The 18,261-nt window shown below is 43.6% G+C and overlaps 1 protein-coding gene across 1 annotated transcript in view; it reads right to left on the minus strand.

Moving 5' to 3' along the window:
• Nucleotides 1-4,063: 4,063 nt before the first annotated feature.
• T265_14705 (hypothetical protein) overlaps nt 4,064-18,261 on the minus strand; it is a gene marked incomplete at both ends in the record, with an annotated part of 31,591 nt that continues 17,393 nt past the window's right edge. The window contains 3 exons of the mRNA XM_009174855.1: nt 4,064-4,150; nt 4,260-4,470; nt 16,869-16,972. Coding sequence (XP_009173119.1) covers nt 4,065-4,150; nt 4,260-4,470; nt 16,869-16,972 — 401 coding nt within the window. The remainder of the gene's footprint in view (nt 4,151-4,259; nt 4,471-16,868; nt 16,973-18,261) is intronic.

Consider the following 18,261-nt stretch of genomic DNA (forward strand, 5'->3'; position numbering starts at 1 on the left):
CTGTGCACTAAACATGCTTTGCAAGGAGTCTCTGAAACAGATTTGGACAACTTTCCGCGAGGATCTCTGGTGGTCCTGATCCACTCCAAGGGTTTGTGATCGGTTTCGACATGAAACCTTTCCCCAAGCAGATGTGGCCTCCACTTATCCAGGGCCAAGACGATCGCTAAACATTCCTTCTCAATGATGGAGTACTTCTGTTCAGCGTTAGTCAGGACGCGACTGGCCTATTCGATGACCCCATTCCTCTGCTTTAGGCCTGTGCCGATACCGCGATCACTGGCGTCCGCTGCAAAAGTGAACAGCTCTCCGACCCTGGGCAGTTTGAGGGTCATTTGCTGATCCAACATCTGCGCTTTGACACGCTCAAAAGCTTCATGTGCTTCTCCGATCCATTCAAATTTCCGATTTTGCCCGAGCAAGTCGTACAGTGGCGCAGCGATCGTGTTGAAATCCTTAACGAACTGGCTGTAGTATGCTGTTCGTCTAAGAAACTGCCGTAGAGACCACTGTGAATTGGGGACAGCACAGTCCTTGATCTTCGCCAATTTTTCGGTTAGTGGACTAACTTCTCCCTGACTCACTTTATGCCCCAGCAGTGCACCGAACTCCGAGTGAGCTGTGTTTTGGCTTCAATTATCCGCAGGCCAGCCTCCCGGATCTGCTTCAAGACAGCTTTCAAGTGAACTGCGTGCTCTGGTTCCGAATAGCTGTACACAACGATATCGTCTCCGTACACGGCAGCATTCTGGAGTCCCTTCGTTAAATGAAGCATCAAGCGCCGGAATATGGATGGTGCCCCGGACAAACCAAACTGCATTCATCCTAATTGATACTGGGTGTCTCCAACCGTAAACGCCGTTTTCTCCCGCTCTTGATAGGTATTTGCCAAAATCCGGAAAGCAAGTCGAACACAGTGAAGTATCGGGAGTGCTGGAGGGAATAGAAAATCTCCGCAACCGAAGGCACAGCTACAACCCGATTCACGGTCAGTTCATTCAGACACCGGAAATCCACGCAAAACCTGTATTTTCCAGTATTTTGCCTTTCTTACAAGCACAACTGGGGAATAGTACGCACTATTGGCTTCTTCGATTATGCCATTCTTCAACATCTCCTGAATCTGTTTATGGACCTCCTTCCGTAGACGGAGCGGCAACGGACGGGACCATAAAGTCGAAAGCGTTCTGATGACAGAGGAATTTCGCGTTCAATCCACGGGTGGAAGCCAAACGGATCCTCATCGCCCGTGAACAGTTCGGAATATTCCTCGACCACGGACCGTATTGACAGTACATTACAAGACGGAGGTTGAATTTATGTAATTGAGAAACTGAGTGGATTAGGTTTTGAGCCCAGCCCACGGTTAAGCAGCACGGGGGATTTTCATGCATTGTAGCCCACCACTCATGGTGGGTTTCACATATCTGGATAACTATCAGCGCAGCTCTACAAATTATACAAGGAGTCGGTTGTCGGCTTGGATAGGCCTAATCCATGTAGGGGCTCGTCCCAAATGCTCTGTTCCTCAATCGTCGAATACGTGCAGATATTAGCTACTGTCCCTTCCCAATTGAGCAGAGCATTGATAAAATTCGCCGGACCTATTTTATTTCGCGATGCTGCCTAAAGTGTATTCATTTAGACAATTTTCAATTGAAATTTTAGGATACCGTTAAAAGGATTTCGATGGATATTTCTGCTCCACACAGAGCCTCTGTATGATCCGGTAAATGCCTGTTCTTTCAGAACCTCATTTGTCACATTTATTTCTTTGACCATTCGGTGTCAGTTACACTCGATATACTCTACTCCTTTCGTTACTCTTGAATTTTGTGGAAATAATCTGATAGCAAGAGGAAAATTATGAATTTCCAAGCTTTTGAAGCTTACCACTTTAACGAGGTATTTGGAGTAAATCTACGAGAAACTGTCTGAAATGCTATGGCAAGCAATAGTCCACGCGTTCGGCTGTTTTTTCGTGCAGTAGTCCTAGCCTTTTCGTAAATATTTTTATGGACAGGTGACGTCATGGAGGCCAAAAACCTTGCAAAATTGAGACATATGGGACAAACGGGTTGTTCGGGACGGTGAAGTACATAGGGTCCTCCGACGTACGGACTAATATACCCATCTGTCATTGTCTGAACTAATATTGGTTCAATGTGCTAATCTCCTCTGTTTGCCGCTTGTTTGACATGCCTCGATTCACGGCTTTAATACCTGGTTCTCACTTGTTGCTTCTAATTAGCGCTTGACTAGACCAGAATCATGTACCGTTACTTACAAACTCTGACAGTTTTTCAAACGGATTACAGTGGCTGAGAGGTCACCGCAGGGCTAACGTCCGAAGAAATGGTCACGTGCACCGTCGTGCAAATCTGGACTTCTCTGTCATGCTACTCAGCTTCCGAAACTTGTGTTAAAGCCTGTAACAGTAAAGTCACAGGGTCGAATTTCTCGCTCCAGTCAAGGAAATGTGCAAATCATGAGAACGGCAAATCTGACGACCAGCGAACAATTCTATTCGACCACGAGGGGATGATACGCTCGGCGACCAGCTGACATTTGGCAATGTATACTGCTTTCATCCTTTAATCATTCGGTTCACGCCTCGTGAGTAGGTATTGAGTGATTTCTCGAGTGACCGCTTCTCAGGTAGTAGTTAAATGCGAATAGTGGATTGCTTCCACAATTCTAGTGACACATTCTTTCTACGTACAAACAATTCACATTGTTGATTGTGTACGTCGTGGCTGTATGAGACAGATCTTACCCCCTGAGGCTCCGTGAGACATGCAGTGTCTATGATTATAATTAAGGGTAAAACAGCCGCACGGTACATCTCGGCTTTCCATCATAGAGTGACTCCATTAGGAAGCTTAAATACCCAGTAGAACTTCAAAAATCTCCTCACCAACTTCGGACCGCAATTTGGATTCACTCGTACAGAATTGTGGATTAACCAACCTACTCAGGAGTAGACAACTGTTCCGCTCATTCTACCCTCCATCCATATTTCATTCGTCAACAACCAGTTTGCATGTAGGATGGCAGCGCATGCTTGCTACGTTCGGTGTACAGGTATATACTTACTCATCTACGCGGCTTACAATATTTGTTTTCATTCAAGTTAACTATCCTTCGTTGGTATGCTATCTTACTGAGGGTAGAGCTACGTATTCATTTTGCGTGTACCTACTTCATTTAGGCGATGACGGAACTGCACTAGTTGTTTTTTCTATTTTCAGTGATTCCTCAAATAAATATTTCAAAGTCCATTTCATGCGTCCATCGTTATCCATTATGGATCATTTGCGAGTCACCAGACGGTTGTTTTAGATGATTCCCATTCAGACTTTGCGTGAACATCATAGTCGATCTTCAAAAAACTTTCTACGAATTGCAGCATTCCGGATGTGTACCGATACCTCGAGTACAAAACAAAATGGAATCAGTTTCGGTTTACTTGTAGCTTTCTGGGGCCGAAATGTACTTTTTAAACTGGCCAGTTGTCTCTCAACTAAATTCTCTTGGTCATCCATGTTTCACACATGGTCAGTAAACCACAAAAAGACGCCACTTTATTTGTCGTTTTCAAAAAAAACGTAGAAGACGGTCGCAGATGGATTTTCCGACTGTCCTTTTGCCGGAACAAATTCCAAAGGTTCGGTATCCTGATGACTTTCCTACTCTTGGAAACGAAAGGCTACTTTCGACTTCCTTCTGAGAATCGAACGTCAAAAGTGGATGAAGCCAATTAGAATTGTCGGTAATAGCACTAGCTACAGCGTCCCAGCCTCTCATGAATTTTCATGGGAACACATTCAGTCAAGAAGACCATTGGTCTCAAAGAGTTGAAGTACACAAGCACTAAGACCGCATGTCTTCTGAAACTCGAATTCGCCCAAAAACTCTGCTTTTGTTGCCAGTCGTCCTGGGACCTCCTGAAGTGCTGCTGTTCAACAGACTTTTCTGCCCGAACCTCAGCCATCCACCGCCGCCTTGGTTCTAAACCTTTGATACATAATCCGTCCTAGATGGACCAAGTTAACATTTTTTTACGAAAAATCTCGTTTATCGAACAAAGCGACAAGAATAAAATACGACATCTGTTTTTGGAAGCGAAATGGGATGCATGTCTCGGCTACTGAAAAAAAACAGACATAAGCAAATTCGGGCACTGGTATTCGGTATCCATGAGAGCAAATTTTAACTCCAAATGTGAGCCTGTCAAGTCCAGATTCAAAATAACGCACCAAGATATGTGGTGTTCAAAAGTACACAAATTGTTAGCAAATATAAAGACAAGCAGTGTCTCACGCTCCGATTGTTGCACAAGTCTTTGTAGCAACATCGCACATTGTTGGTCATACCCGGCTTGGCTATCCTATTAGCATTGACAGTTGGACAACTGTGCATGCAGGCTCGCCCTTCGACCTCGTATCCCGAATATTTAGATTTCGCAGTCTGTAAAACATGAAACGTAGGCCAAGGTTTAGACAAAATCGTTTAAGACGAATACATAATCCTGCGTATGTCATTAGACACAGAGGTAACGAGAAAATGTTTCGAATACAGTGGGCCAGTGCAATCATAAATTCATAGAACGGAATTCCATTGGACACTAGGGGGATTCGTTTGGTTCAGCTACCAGGTGGCTGCGTTGGTGGGAGTTTTGAAGGATTCAGAGTGATTTTGGTTAGACTGTTGGAAGTGAGGTGGTGGTTTAGTTCAGAGAAATTTAAGTGCTTTAGTATGTTCCTTTGTAAAGAGGATGATGCAGTTTGATAGCGACAGAAACGTTTTACGATTGACTAAACGTTTGAGTAACTTTGCGTTTGGCAGGGTTTAATGAGGAGAATAAAGATGGCGAAACGGTACCAAACTCTACCGTCAAATTTAATCGTGAGTACTGCGTAGGTGTGTGCATGAAGGATACGGGCTCCTGGTCAATACATACGTGAGTGCCCTCTCGGAAACTCCTATTTGGTGACGGACTGATTGCTGAAAAAAAGAGAGAAGTGATCAAGCAGCGGTTCTTTGAATTTCAATCGTGCCTCCAGCCCAGACAAAATGGGCTGGAGATTGTTGGGTGTCCGAAATGACTCATAAAAGAGAAGCGTCATTNGAAATGACTCATAAAAGAGTAAGCGTCATTGAGTTCACTATCCACGAGATCAGCAGGAACCATTCTCAAAGGTTCACTGCGTCGCGAAAGTTGCTTCAGTAACCCTATTTTAACGCAGTAGCTCATCAACAGGGCGGCCATACGTATACCATGGCGGGGACTAGGATTCCCAATGTCGTGTTTAGCTTTTGGGACGCAGGTAAGCGTGTGAATGGTTCCAAGTGAGTAAAAAGCCGACTGTTCAGCTTGGAAACAGTAGAGTTTTCCAGGAAGGATTACTCTCAAACACTCCTGCGTACTGGTTTCATAATGACCATATCACCCACAGTAAGAGATGGAAGGTTAGAGGGAATGTCCGCGTATATCTTCGTGAAGTCATTGCAAATGATACGTCGTCATAGTTAAGGGCGACTCCATGAACCTATTCAGCTACAGTTGTTAGTTTAAATATGCATCTGGGTTGTGGCTACTAGAGACAACCGCATCAATGCTGGCGTGGTTGCACCAGATGATGTAATCAGAAATGGATACGCGACTAATCTAGCTAGAAAACAGAATAAGAGATAGTGCAGCCCCATAGAAAACACTAGTGTCATCAAGGAGTGGAGTCGATCATTGGCATACTTGATGCAGTGGTCTTTGTTTAGTCCAAACAATTATCTTCTCCAAGCAGCTACAACAATGCACCTTGGTTGTATTTGGATGATCCAAGAACTACTGCCGCAGTCTTGTTCCTTGTTTCACATAAGAGAGCGACAGCGTAGATGGAATCAGAGTAATAACTTGCAGCGCCACTTTCAGTAAGCAACTTGGCGTGGATATTCAATAAACAAACTGGTTTACATGCCTTTGAGAATATATTCGAGACAGCAGTCGCAGTGCAGTCGCTACCCGCACTGCCTATTGCCCGGATGAGTAGAAGGATGTATATTTCCACCCTTTCTAAATCCAAATTTAGGTCATCATTAGGAATGATTACTTCCTGTGATATGAATGGATAATCAAATTGGAAGAATAAGCAACACGAACGTAGCAATGCGCAAAATAAGGCTAATCTCCAAGTAAGCTAAGTTGACTTTATTCTTCTAAACGTGCCACTGGCGGAGTTGCGCAATGACCTTGACTGACAGTTCTGGCACGTGATTTGGAGTTATGCGTGCCAGAACATGTGCTGTTCGGACCGAGTGGGTGAGAATACAAGGATTACGTTACGTAAATGAGACCGTTGAGAGTGAAACCGGAGACCAGTCATCTAGAGTAACTTGAAAGCTTGAGAGACAAAGGGTGTTCGATCAGCCTGAGGGAAAGCAAATCAGGGTTTTGATACCCTACCACGTTTGCAAGCTTGCATGTAGCAAGCGACGCTTAAGATATTTTCGCCTAACAATCTATTTGTTCAGCGTGATAGTTATATTGTGACTGTTTTTTAGCTTTGTTGTCCAAGGAACCACGTGGAGTAGGAATCGAACTTTGACTTGGGCTGTCAACACTCAGTAGTGTTTTAAACAATACATGAGTCTGGTGCTAAAATGTTTTTAGAATCATGTACAGACTGACTGAAAACTGTCCACTGAAATACATTAACACCAGCTTTTAGTTAAGAGTTACGATCCTTTATCGCTGGTTTGAGCTCGAGATGGCTCTGTGGTAAAGCACGAATTCACTGGTTGGAACGTCCGTGGTTCGAGCCCGATCCAAGCATCTATACTGTTCGTGTCGAGCCTTGAACAACCTGAAAGCCCTTGTGCTTCTTTGGGTGACATGGCTGTTAGGCATCGAAGGTGGGTTACAGGTGAATAACCGATCGCTGGTTTTTATGCATGATAATCGAAGTTGATATCAGTTCATTTCGGCCAAAGTACAGGCAGTAACCCGAGAAAAAAGCTAGAGAGGGGAGTGAGATTGAGCACTGCGGAAACCTTATTAAACAAATTTGACGATATGTGTTCAATACAGTGATCAGTACGGTCAACAGAAATCTGGAACTTTTACACAAGCGGCAATAAAACAACCCCAACGAGGTATTGATACAAGAAAAGTGGGGATCAAGACCGGCAGATGAGGCACAAAACCCCCCTAACCACCGGTCAGAAGCTCAAACGGATTACCACAACATATCCAGTGGATCAAGAATGCTCTATCAAAAGACTAATCGGTTTTATGGTAAGAATTCTGGCTACTTTGGAGTGGCCGCTTTGTCTCACTGTCATTAACTGACAAAATGATAAGGAACGTCGAATTCGTGTAAAGGAAACTGGTACCGCAGCGATAAAAATATATAACGGACGGGCACGTAGTTCAGGGGTGGCAGTTGAACTGTACATAAGTGAAGCTCACTTTCTATTTGTTTTCATTGCTTACAGATGACGTCTTCTAAAAACCGAGCAACGTGATACTCAACCAAGAATCATGAAAGTTTGTTGGACCGAATTATAATAAATCGCAGTTTGAAACGCATAACCCGTACTTATAAACAGAATAAGGTGACCTGATGAGCTCAGACGGAATCTGAATGCAGTTCAAAGAGAAGCAGACGGAAGGAGAATGATATACTTGCAAAAATACAACACTAGCCCTTAGCGCGTTGCATGCAATGAAGCTGCTGGCGACCAGTTAGACCCCGAGGACAGAGAAGGTACTGTCAGATTCCAGAAAATCGCAATACAGCAATGACGGTTGACGTGATATCAACGAAGCAAGCGCCTGATTAATCCCAACCAGATATTCGATGTCGTGTATGATCTCCCTACTGTGTTAACCCATGTGTGCATAATAGCAAAAAAAGCTTTTAGGGTCAAAATACAACGTATTTGAATGAAATGTTACGACCCGACGTCTGGGCAAAATTTTCCAAGAATTTCAAAAATTACTTCTCTAGTCAATTTGTCAGTAGTTTGTTTCCCGTTTCCATCAAACTGTGCCCAGTTAACGAGGTGGTTTTCAATTCTACTGGAATTCAGCCTTGAACAATCCGATTATTTTTGTGTGTTATGTATACAGCCAAATTCGTAACCCGGGGTTATGCCTTGTAGACTGTGTAATCTGTATCATAAAACCCTCATCTTTTTCAAAATTGCAAACTGGTCGTTGAACAAAGTCTCATTCGTTTTGGTCTACCTCATACATGCCTGATTTTCAAGGCCATCAGTAACACTCATGATAGAATCACTTCCACTGACTGTTGATCGTTTCGAATTCAGGTCATCTGCTTCGCCGAATGAAGTGAGGTACGCTAGACGGTTCAGTTTACGCACCGATCTGACTTAGTGTTCACACGACCAGGTTTGCAGCGTTGGCATAACGCGGGTAAATTCTCACAAGCAGCACCTCGACTGGTTTCACGTACCGACTGGAGTGACTGCCAATCTAAATCAGGCAAAATTGATGCTGACGACGGTCGATACGACAAGATATCATGCCCTGTCACAGTTTGTTTTCCAGATAGCGCACGTAAAAAGGCTATGTAATTTGGAACCTGGTTTTCTATGGGTCATCAGTGAAAGCCGAACCAAGGGGCTGCAAGGCATTAGACGCGAAAGTAAACATCTCATCTTTACAGAGGTCTTAACAAGTGAACATTCTCTTGAACGTTCTCTTGAACTCTCCCGAATGTTCATTGAATAATAAACAGTGATAAACGAACACTCCAAAGCGGCTGTATAAGTTTCGCAGTACTTTCCATCGGATGTGGAGGCCGAGCTTGAACATCAGATCATAGGTATGCTTCGTTAGTAGTACACACTATCACACCACTGTATGCTCGATTAGGAAACCAACCCTCGTTCAACTATGATTTATCACTACTATTTTGGCATGGGATGCCCTGTTTTTCTATTGCTCTGTGTTTTGGAAATTATGGAGTCAACTTCCTATGAAGTAATTTATTTTTCAGCAACCACATCCACCCCGTTGGGGTTAGCCAGTTGGTGAGTTGAGTTTTCACACACAATCTCGTGGCAATGTTCTCAGAAATGTCTCATCAGACAATATTTAATGGTGTTTTGTTCTGAGCTAATATACAGGTTCATTACCAGAAAAGGCTGAACAATGCACCACGCACATTTTAGGTGCCGTTGCTTCACAAGATGACCCAGCTTCCAGTAACTATGACATCAATTTGTAAAAATCTGGCTGTTCGCACGTACCTGTCTCGCACACTGTCTCCCAAGGATTCAAATGAGAAAAGATTTACAGAAACCAAATTTCGAGTTTGCGGTGCTCACCAGAACATGGCCACGTCGTTGTCATTTCCTGACTTTGTGCTTACATAAACAACAAAGCCGTGTGCGCCCTGACTCAATCTCACTGAGACGACACGCTCGGAGCCACATAGACACCTACCGCACCCAAGCAGCAGAACTACGGAGACTAATCAGCCTGAGACAGACATATGTTGATGACCTAACGAATGACGAACGTACGGAGTTTACTCGGTACTTATGTAAAATTTCCGGAAAAGAATCAACTAGGAAACGAACTGTGCTGAATGCAAGCCTCGAGGACTACAATCCACAGTCCCGTTTTCCAACAAACCCCGAAAGGTATGTGCATAATTTATCCACTGTGTCCCTTGACTCCACTCTGATCGAAGCTCTATCGCTAGGGCCCAAATTCTGTATCCCTCGCCACAACGATAGTCGCCTTAGTATCGAGACACAATTTGAAAGTCTCCATGATCAACTCCGACAACTATCTCCAATTAGTCCTACCAACCTAGAACATTTCAAGTCGGACTTAGTAAATTGTTGTTATCAATACACCCGTTATAAAGCCAAACCTCAATACCTGATAACAAAGAAACACAAGGATTCACTGAGGGAGCTACGTGCTCGCGATGACCTCATCATCAGTCGCCCCGACAAAGGTAACGGAATAGTCGTGATGAACAAAACTGACTATATACGAAAAATGACGGACATTCTGGCTGACACAACCAAGTTCAGCCAGACAGCCAACGACAAAGATAAAACGCTTGTAATAGAGCAACAACTGGCGACATGTCTGAAACGTCTTAAAGCAAACGGTTTCATCTCTAAGACAACCTACGAAAAAGTCAAACCCACAGGGTCAACAACGCCTCGCCTATACGGTTTGCCGAAAATCCATAAACCCAACTGCCCGCTGAGGCCAATCCTAGACATGCAAAACTCGCCCTATCACCAAATCGCACAATGGCTCGTCAAAATGCTTGAACCAATACGGCGACAAATGTGTCAATACAGCTTGCGAGATACATTTCAATTCGTGGACTCAATAAAGGACCTAGAACTGAAAGATTCGTTCATGTGTTCATTGGACGTGACTTCACTGTTCACTAACGTCCCCTTAACTGAAACGATTAACCACCTATGTAACTACATAGAAGCAAATAATTTTCAGCTACCTATTCCAGTCAACGAGCTGCGTGAACTCCTCCTGCGATGCACATTGAATGTGCAACTACTGTTCAATGGCATGCTCTACCGTCAAATTGACGGCGTTGCCATGGGCTCACCACTGGGCCCAATGCTAGCCGACATTTTCATGAGTAAACTTGAAAATGGTCCCTTAAAGGCTAACATTGAGAATATGCAACACTACTGCCGATATGTTGACGACGTCTTCGCCGTTGTTAACAACAAAGACGAATTGGAGTCACTCCAACAAGAGTTCAACAAGGCCCACACTGCCATTCAATTCACCTCGGAGGGAGAAACAGACAACTTTTTCCACTTCCTAGATGTTGGCCTTGAACGACGTCACGATGGTACACTGAAACGATCGGTGTACCGGAAACCTACTTGGTCAGGTCAATACATCAACTTTAGCAGCTTCGTGCCACTAAAGCAGAAACGGAACCTGATCCGCAGCCTAACTAACAGAGCGAAGAAAATATGCTCTGAGGATGCACTGGAACAAGAATTCCAAACTCTCACCAACGTCCTGAGAGACAATGGATTCCCCAACAAATTTATTACAAAACATTTGAACAGGGAAGAAGCAAACACCATCACAGCCACAGCTGGAAGGAAACCAGTTTACATTAGCCTCCCGTTTAAGGGAGATATACCGGCCGATCTACTGAACAGAAGACTTTCCACCAGTCTGAACAAAGTTTTCCCGGCCGCAAAACTCCGAACCTGGTTCACCAGCAATCGTTTGTGCCCCTTTAATCTCAAGGATAGAGTGCCGGTCCACGCCCAAAATATGTTAGTTTACTCATTCTCTTGCTGCTGTGCAGCGGAATACATCGGACGCACGACTAGGCAACTCAGCCAAAGAATGAAGGAACACAATCCACCCTGGCTAGCTTCTGGAACCAGGAGGACGATAACCAGTTCCGTAGTACAACATTTAGCCGACACTGCACACAACGTGATACCCAGCCAAAGTTTCCGCGTTGTTTACAAGGCGCCGGCTAACCAACCCAGATCAGTACAGCAGCGCACAATTGCAGTGGCTGAAGCTATCGCCATACGACATCGCGACCCGATCCTTTGTCGGCAAAAACGCTTTGTTGGTGTGTTGTACTTACCATGGTCCAACTCACCTCCCCCCACACATGCATCGTGTGCTGAACACACAACTACAACACCCCCCGAGCTGACTAGCTCAAGTCATCCTATTGGCGACCTGAACTAATGGTTCTTTGATAGGTAGCCAGTGTCATCTCACTCGATTCCCTGTCCATTTACACCATACTCATTCAAATATGTTAAATACCGCTCTCTTAACCTTTGCAATTGTATGACTTGAAAAGACCTTGCCGAAAACATGTTCGTCAACCCATTTGTGTTCTTATAAACAACATTAGTTAGCGAGCGAAGTTTGTTTTCTATAAATCCGATAGTAAAGGCTCCATAGACACACGATAGGCTGGCATCTGTTTACGGACTTGCCTCATCCTGATAGACATGTTCGTCAACCCATTTGTGTTCTTATAAACAACATTAGTTATGCTGCGAAGTTTGTTTTCTATAAATCCGATAGTAAAGGCTCCATAGACACACGATAGGCTGGCATCTGTTTACGGACTTGCCTGTTGCATCCTGATAGACTGTTGAAACTCCGCCCACAATGGGGAAGACTACACGTTGTTTTGGCTAAGCTGCATATGTAATTAGCTGGAGCCCTTGTACTCGGAAGGTAAACAAACGAGGTTATTTCTAATGCCAGTAGGATGCCCAATTGGTGGTCTATTACCATCCAGGCATGCGAGATCAACGGAACAACTGAGACCCACATTGTCTGGCGACACCCACCACACAAAAGAGGAACCGAGGCTACTGCATATGCCGCTACTAAGCTTGCTCTGTACAATGTCTGTACAGTGTTATGGCAGGTTATTTGTTGATATATACATATATAAGAACAAAGTGAAAGCCAATTATATAGGCTTCACCACATTACGGCAAAAATAACAGTGTGTATGAAGCAAATTTGAGATGGCAACGAAAACAACGTAAATCTAGGCCATCTGTTGGGGGGCCCTTCATGGGTGGCCAAAGGCTTGGGTGGTTCTACTTTCCCGGAGGACAGCGAAGGCCGTCTACGGACACATACTAGTTAATCCTGGGCAACATTTGCCGCCTCAATAACTAACTAACTAACTAACTAACTAACTAACTAACTAACTAACTAACTAACTAACTAACTAACTAACTAACTAACTAACTAACTAACTAACTAACTAACTAACTAACTAACTAACTAACTAACTAACTAACTAACTAACTAACTAACTAACTAACTAACTAACTAACTAACTAACTAACTAACTAACTAACTAACTAACTAACTAACTAACTAACTAACTAACTAACTAACTAACTAACTAACTAACTAACTAACTAACTAACTAACTAACTAACTAACTAACTAACTAACTAACTAACTAACTAACTAACTAACTAACTAACTAACTAACTAACTAACTAACTAACTAACTAACTAACTAACTAACTAACTACTAACTAAACTAACTAACTAACTAACTAACTAACTAACTAACTAACTAACTAACTAACTAACTAACTAACTAACTAACTAACTAACTACTAACTAACTAACTAACTGACTGACTAACTGCGGTCAACTACGAAAGATAGTTGAAAACGGTTGCGTTCGCGACAACAATTCTACTCACCCGCGTGCTAAGAACCAATGTCTAACTGACTACGATACCAGGGCATAATACAAACATAATATAACATAAATCGTTTCTGATAGAACACACATCCAGCTCTCCGAAAATAACCGGTTACTCGGTCGACGTCGCGGATTGTGAAGTGAAAAGTGTTGAACATGGCCACTAGTGATTACTGTAAGCTCAGAGATTTTGTGTTGGGTTCGGCTACCTTTTCCGACGCCGAGCCCGAGCACTGTGTGATGCGGAACAGAGGAGCAGTCACAGGCTACACAACCACATGTGCCACAGAACCTGTGCAGCATAACATGCTCTTGCTTAGTTAAACTGTGACGAGGATATTTTCGTAATGCGCTACTCATAAGGTTGCTGAAAACTCCTCGGCAGCCTACGATCGGTTTCGCCTTTTTTGGGGCTCATCAGGTAGGCGTAGTCCCCGAGTTTCCGTCAACCTTATGTTCTACCTGAAACCAAATTGCACGAAATCAGCGAAATATACTCGTTTGCAAACTAAGTTGGTTTTTTGAGAGACTCACCTAAAACCCAGCTGAATCTCTCGGTTTGATGTTTTCAGGCGACGAAGATGGTAGCCAGGGTTGTGTCGACTATTTGCTGTGTCGCGCGATGCCCTTGACTATCGGATACAGCAGCTGAAATGCTTCGAAACTGGGCAACTAAATTTGAGTGACCCCGATAGCCAACCGGCAGTCTAATCGAAATTTGTCTGGAATTGGATATTTCGACCGGATTTTGACGATTTACTGGTTCATTTCAGTCGAGTTAAAGGAACTAAAAGAGTTTTTGGCAATGTGTCTTCACCATCAGCATTCAGATAGATTTTTGTGACTCCATCATGAGCCATAAAAGCAGTGCGTGGGGCTGCGGTAAACCTACTACAACATTTTCACTGTACTTTCAAAGCGGCAATGCATTCTGGTTGTGCCCTATTCTTGGGCCAATTTTCGCGCAACATATAGAGGCATAGGAGTCATGATAAAAGTTTTCAATAAACCCTGATGAATATCTTCGTCACAGTTTTACCAAACCGAAGTGTATTACACTGTAAGTGTTATTTGGCGTATGCTCATCTGATTGCCGTTCGGTTCCTTATCGCACAGTTCTAGGTGCAGAGAAGCCGAATCAATCGAAACCATTCTATTTGTGCCGCTCGTCGACTTCTCTTTTACGCGTTAGGAAATACCTCGTTCACTAAGCTATCTCTTACACAAGTAATGAAACAGGTGTCTCCTCAACGAATGAATTAAACGATGCCTACGGGGAACAGTTGATCCCATTTGGTGAACATTGAGCAGTCTGTCTGGGTCACAAACTGCTAGCGGAATCTGAACAGACAAATCTGAAAATTGTTGAACATCAAAGTTTGCTCACTTTTTCCCCACGAGGAAGCCTATGGGGAAATAAAACCGGGTGCGGTATTTACATTTTTGGAATATAAGACAGCAGATTGTTACTCACCAACAGGCATTCATGTTCGGTCGTCCTCTTCATGTAAACTTCTCACGCGTTCCGCTCAGCAACTAATCTTCAATGGAACTAATTCCTCGGATGTAATCAGGTTATCCTACCACAGAGTTATTTTGAGCATGGATTCATTAATATGCCAGGGATGAAACATTTGGGGTGGACAATTTCTGCTTCGTGTGTCAAGCGTACTTTATCCAAACGGTAGAATCAACTAAGTGAGCACCGTCTGTCAGTTTAATTCATTATCGATTTTCATGAAATTCACTTAAACAGTTTGCCCAGACAGAGCAAGTATGAACTGACCTTCCGCCTTCCCCTCGCAAATCAACGGAAGATTAGGGGAAGTCACCAAACAATCACCTCTTAGAGGGTATGAATTCACCGACGATAATTGGCAATCATCCACTACTACTTTTTGTTCACCGAAAATGGTACGTCACTGACAACGACGGCTAGACAGATCGTCTCCCAGAACAGCAGCATCATCAGTAGGCAGAGAAAACTTTGCACTCGATTTGAGGTGAAGTAGACCAGAAAGCCGCCAAGCGTGGATACCTGATATCTCATATTACAATGACTATGTGGATTTGTACACGGATTTTTGCTTCAATACTGCTCTTCTTGGAAAAGAACTGGGTTGGCTTTGGTGATGTTTATTTCGATCTACTGCCGCACAATCATCTTCGGTCGGTTCCGGAATGCTATCAGCCTACTTGCATTTTTCGATCTAAACAAAATGTCCAGTGGTAATCTGCCCAGAGAGATTGTTTGATGGGAAAGTCCACACTAGTTCTTCTTGTGCGAGTGAGGTTGTATTGCGTGTGCTGACAGTGGTAGTGCTAACAGTGTTTCCCTGATTAGTAGTCAAAGGTTTGCGATCTAACTGCTAAGCTCGACGGACAATTCATCAACACCCCAGCTACCAATGTTCGGCAACATTGCTAAGAACCGCTTCCTCGGAAACAGTCAACAAAACAGTGAATAGAACCGTCAACTATCAAGCAGCATTTATGGTAAAACGTTGTTTGGTTCAACTCACAATACAGACTTTGCAATCGGACTCAATGATATCTGGTTTGATGATGAACCTCTCCTTGTTCTCCGGACGACAAGGTAAACATGATCGGCAACGGATGGAGTTGACTGAATTTGTGGGGAGAAGGGGGGAGGAGGAAGAAGAAGGAAATTGCTTCACTTTAATGTCGGACACACCAGGGTTGGACCAACCGATTGATATTGGGTTGATAGATTCACAACATCCGTGGGTGCTGTTAAAAAATCATGCATTACATGAGAGATGTATTTCATGTTCGACTATTCATATCGTCTGCATGAAATCCGTTTCGTGTTTCGCCTCCAGTGTACAAATGTCAGTCATACCAAGTTTGCAATAACTGTCAAATATCGCCGTATGAAGGTACATCAGGGGGAAGTCACCAAACAATCACCTCTTAGAGGGTATGAATTCACCGACGATAATTGGCAATCATCCACTACTACTTTTTGTTCACCGAAAATGGTACGTCACTGACAACGACGGCTAGACAGATCGTCTCCCAGAACAGCAGCATCATCAGTAGGCAGAGAAAACTTTGCACTCGATTTGAGGTGAAGTAGACCAGAAAGCCGCCAAGCGTGGATACCTGATATCTCATATTACAATGACTATGTGGATTTGTACACGGATTTTTGCTTCAATACTGCTCTTCTTGGAAAAGAACTGGGTTGGCTTTGGTGATGTTTATTTCGATCTACTGCCGCACAATCATCTTCGGTCGGTTCCGGAATGCTATCAGCCTACTTGCATTTTTCGATCTAAACAAAATGTCCAGTGGTAATCTGCCCAGAGAGATTGTTTGATGGGAAAGTCCACACTAGTTCTTCTTGTGCGAGTGAGGTTGTATTGCGTGTGCTGACAGTGGTAGTGCTAACAGTGTTTCCCTGATTAGTAGTCAAAGGTTTGCGATCTAACTGCTAAGCTCGACGGACAATTCATCAACACCCCAGCTACCAATGTTCGGCAACATTGCTAAGAACCGCTTCCTCGGAAACAGTCAACAAAACAGTGAATAGAACCGTCAACTATCAAGCAGCATTTATGGTAAAACGTTGTTTGGTTCAACTCACAATACAGACTTTGCAATCGGACTCAATGATATCTGGTTTGATGATGAACCTCTCCTTGTTCTCCGGACGACAAGGTAAACATGATCGGCAACGGATGGAGTTGACTGAATTTGTGGGGAGAAGGGGGGAGGAGGAAGAAGAAGGAAATTGCTTCACTTTAATGTCGGACACACCAGGGTTGGACCAACCGATTGATATTGGGTTGATAGATTCACAACATCCGTGGGTGCTGTTAAAAAATCATGCATTACATGAGAGATGTATTTCATGTTCGACTATTCATATCGTCTGCATGAAATCCGTTTCGTGTTTCGCCTCCAGTGTACAAATGTCAGTCATACCAAGTTTGCAATAACTGTCAAATATCGCCGTATGAAGGTACATCAGCCCGTGTTTTTTTTCTCCAGGCGATGGGAGAAAGTCTACAATGTGTTGATTACAGCAGCAGTTCATTTATTGATTAGTGCGTGGGACGGTTAATTCAAAGCAGTAACAGTTTGTCCCTAACGTCCCTCAGATATTGATCAAATCAGTGTAAACTTACCATTACTAATGCTACATCCGGGATACCCAAATAAGAACTTGACTCAGTTAGACTTTCGGTGCTGTGAATGAAGCCCGGAAAACCCCTTTATGCCTTTTTGTTCTTTTGTTTTCATTTTGACGCCTGCTAACCGGAACACACTTAAATGTTGCAGAATGTTCAAGCCTGTAACAAATCTCATGGCGTTTTCCTATTTCTTGGAGTTCGAATAAACCATGAAGTTTAAGTGCACTGGGTATGTCCAACGGGTAGTTATGCTCAGAAAAGCTAAGCAGTTGTCTCGCTTTTCGAACACATCGTACGGACTAGCAGTTTTAATGACAACTTGAGACGAAGCAGGAAGCTCACGCGGGTAAAGCAAATTCCCTCCTCCTTGCGAAACATACAAATGCGTTGCCCACGTGATCCTCCTTACTGCGTCTATCAATTCACTGTCAACTTTGCTTTGCTGATGAAATCTGTAGGTGTCTGATGCATAGCACTAAACGACGGAGCGGCGTTTCGATGGGAACATCGGAATAGCAACGTGAGGCCTTGGACAACCACATCGGGACCTCCGAGTGCACTAGCTAATATTGAAATCTGCGCACAAGAAAAACTTGAAGCAACAGTACGGTATGGACAGTCCTTCGCTTCACCACAAGTTGGTTTATTACTAGTAAATGAGAAAAACGTGCAAAGGAGCTTTGAATATGAAAGAATCAAGATATTTTCAACGCTAGAAGGAATAGTATCCACAGGTTTCATACTCTTTAAGACCGGTCAGGAGCCCTTACCACGATTTCTAAAATATACGCTGGAGGGTTTGTTCGTTTCTATTCGTTTGCTTCATCCAAGAGAGCAGTGGAA

Source organism: Opisthorchis viverrini, assembly GCF_000715545.1.
Source record: "Opisthorchis viverrini unplaced genomic scaffold opera_v5_247, whole genome shotgun sequence".
Lineage (NCBI taxonomy): Eukaryota > Metazoa > Platyhelminthes > Trematoda > Opisthorchiida > Opisthorchiidae > Opisthorchis > Opisthorchis viverrini.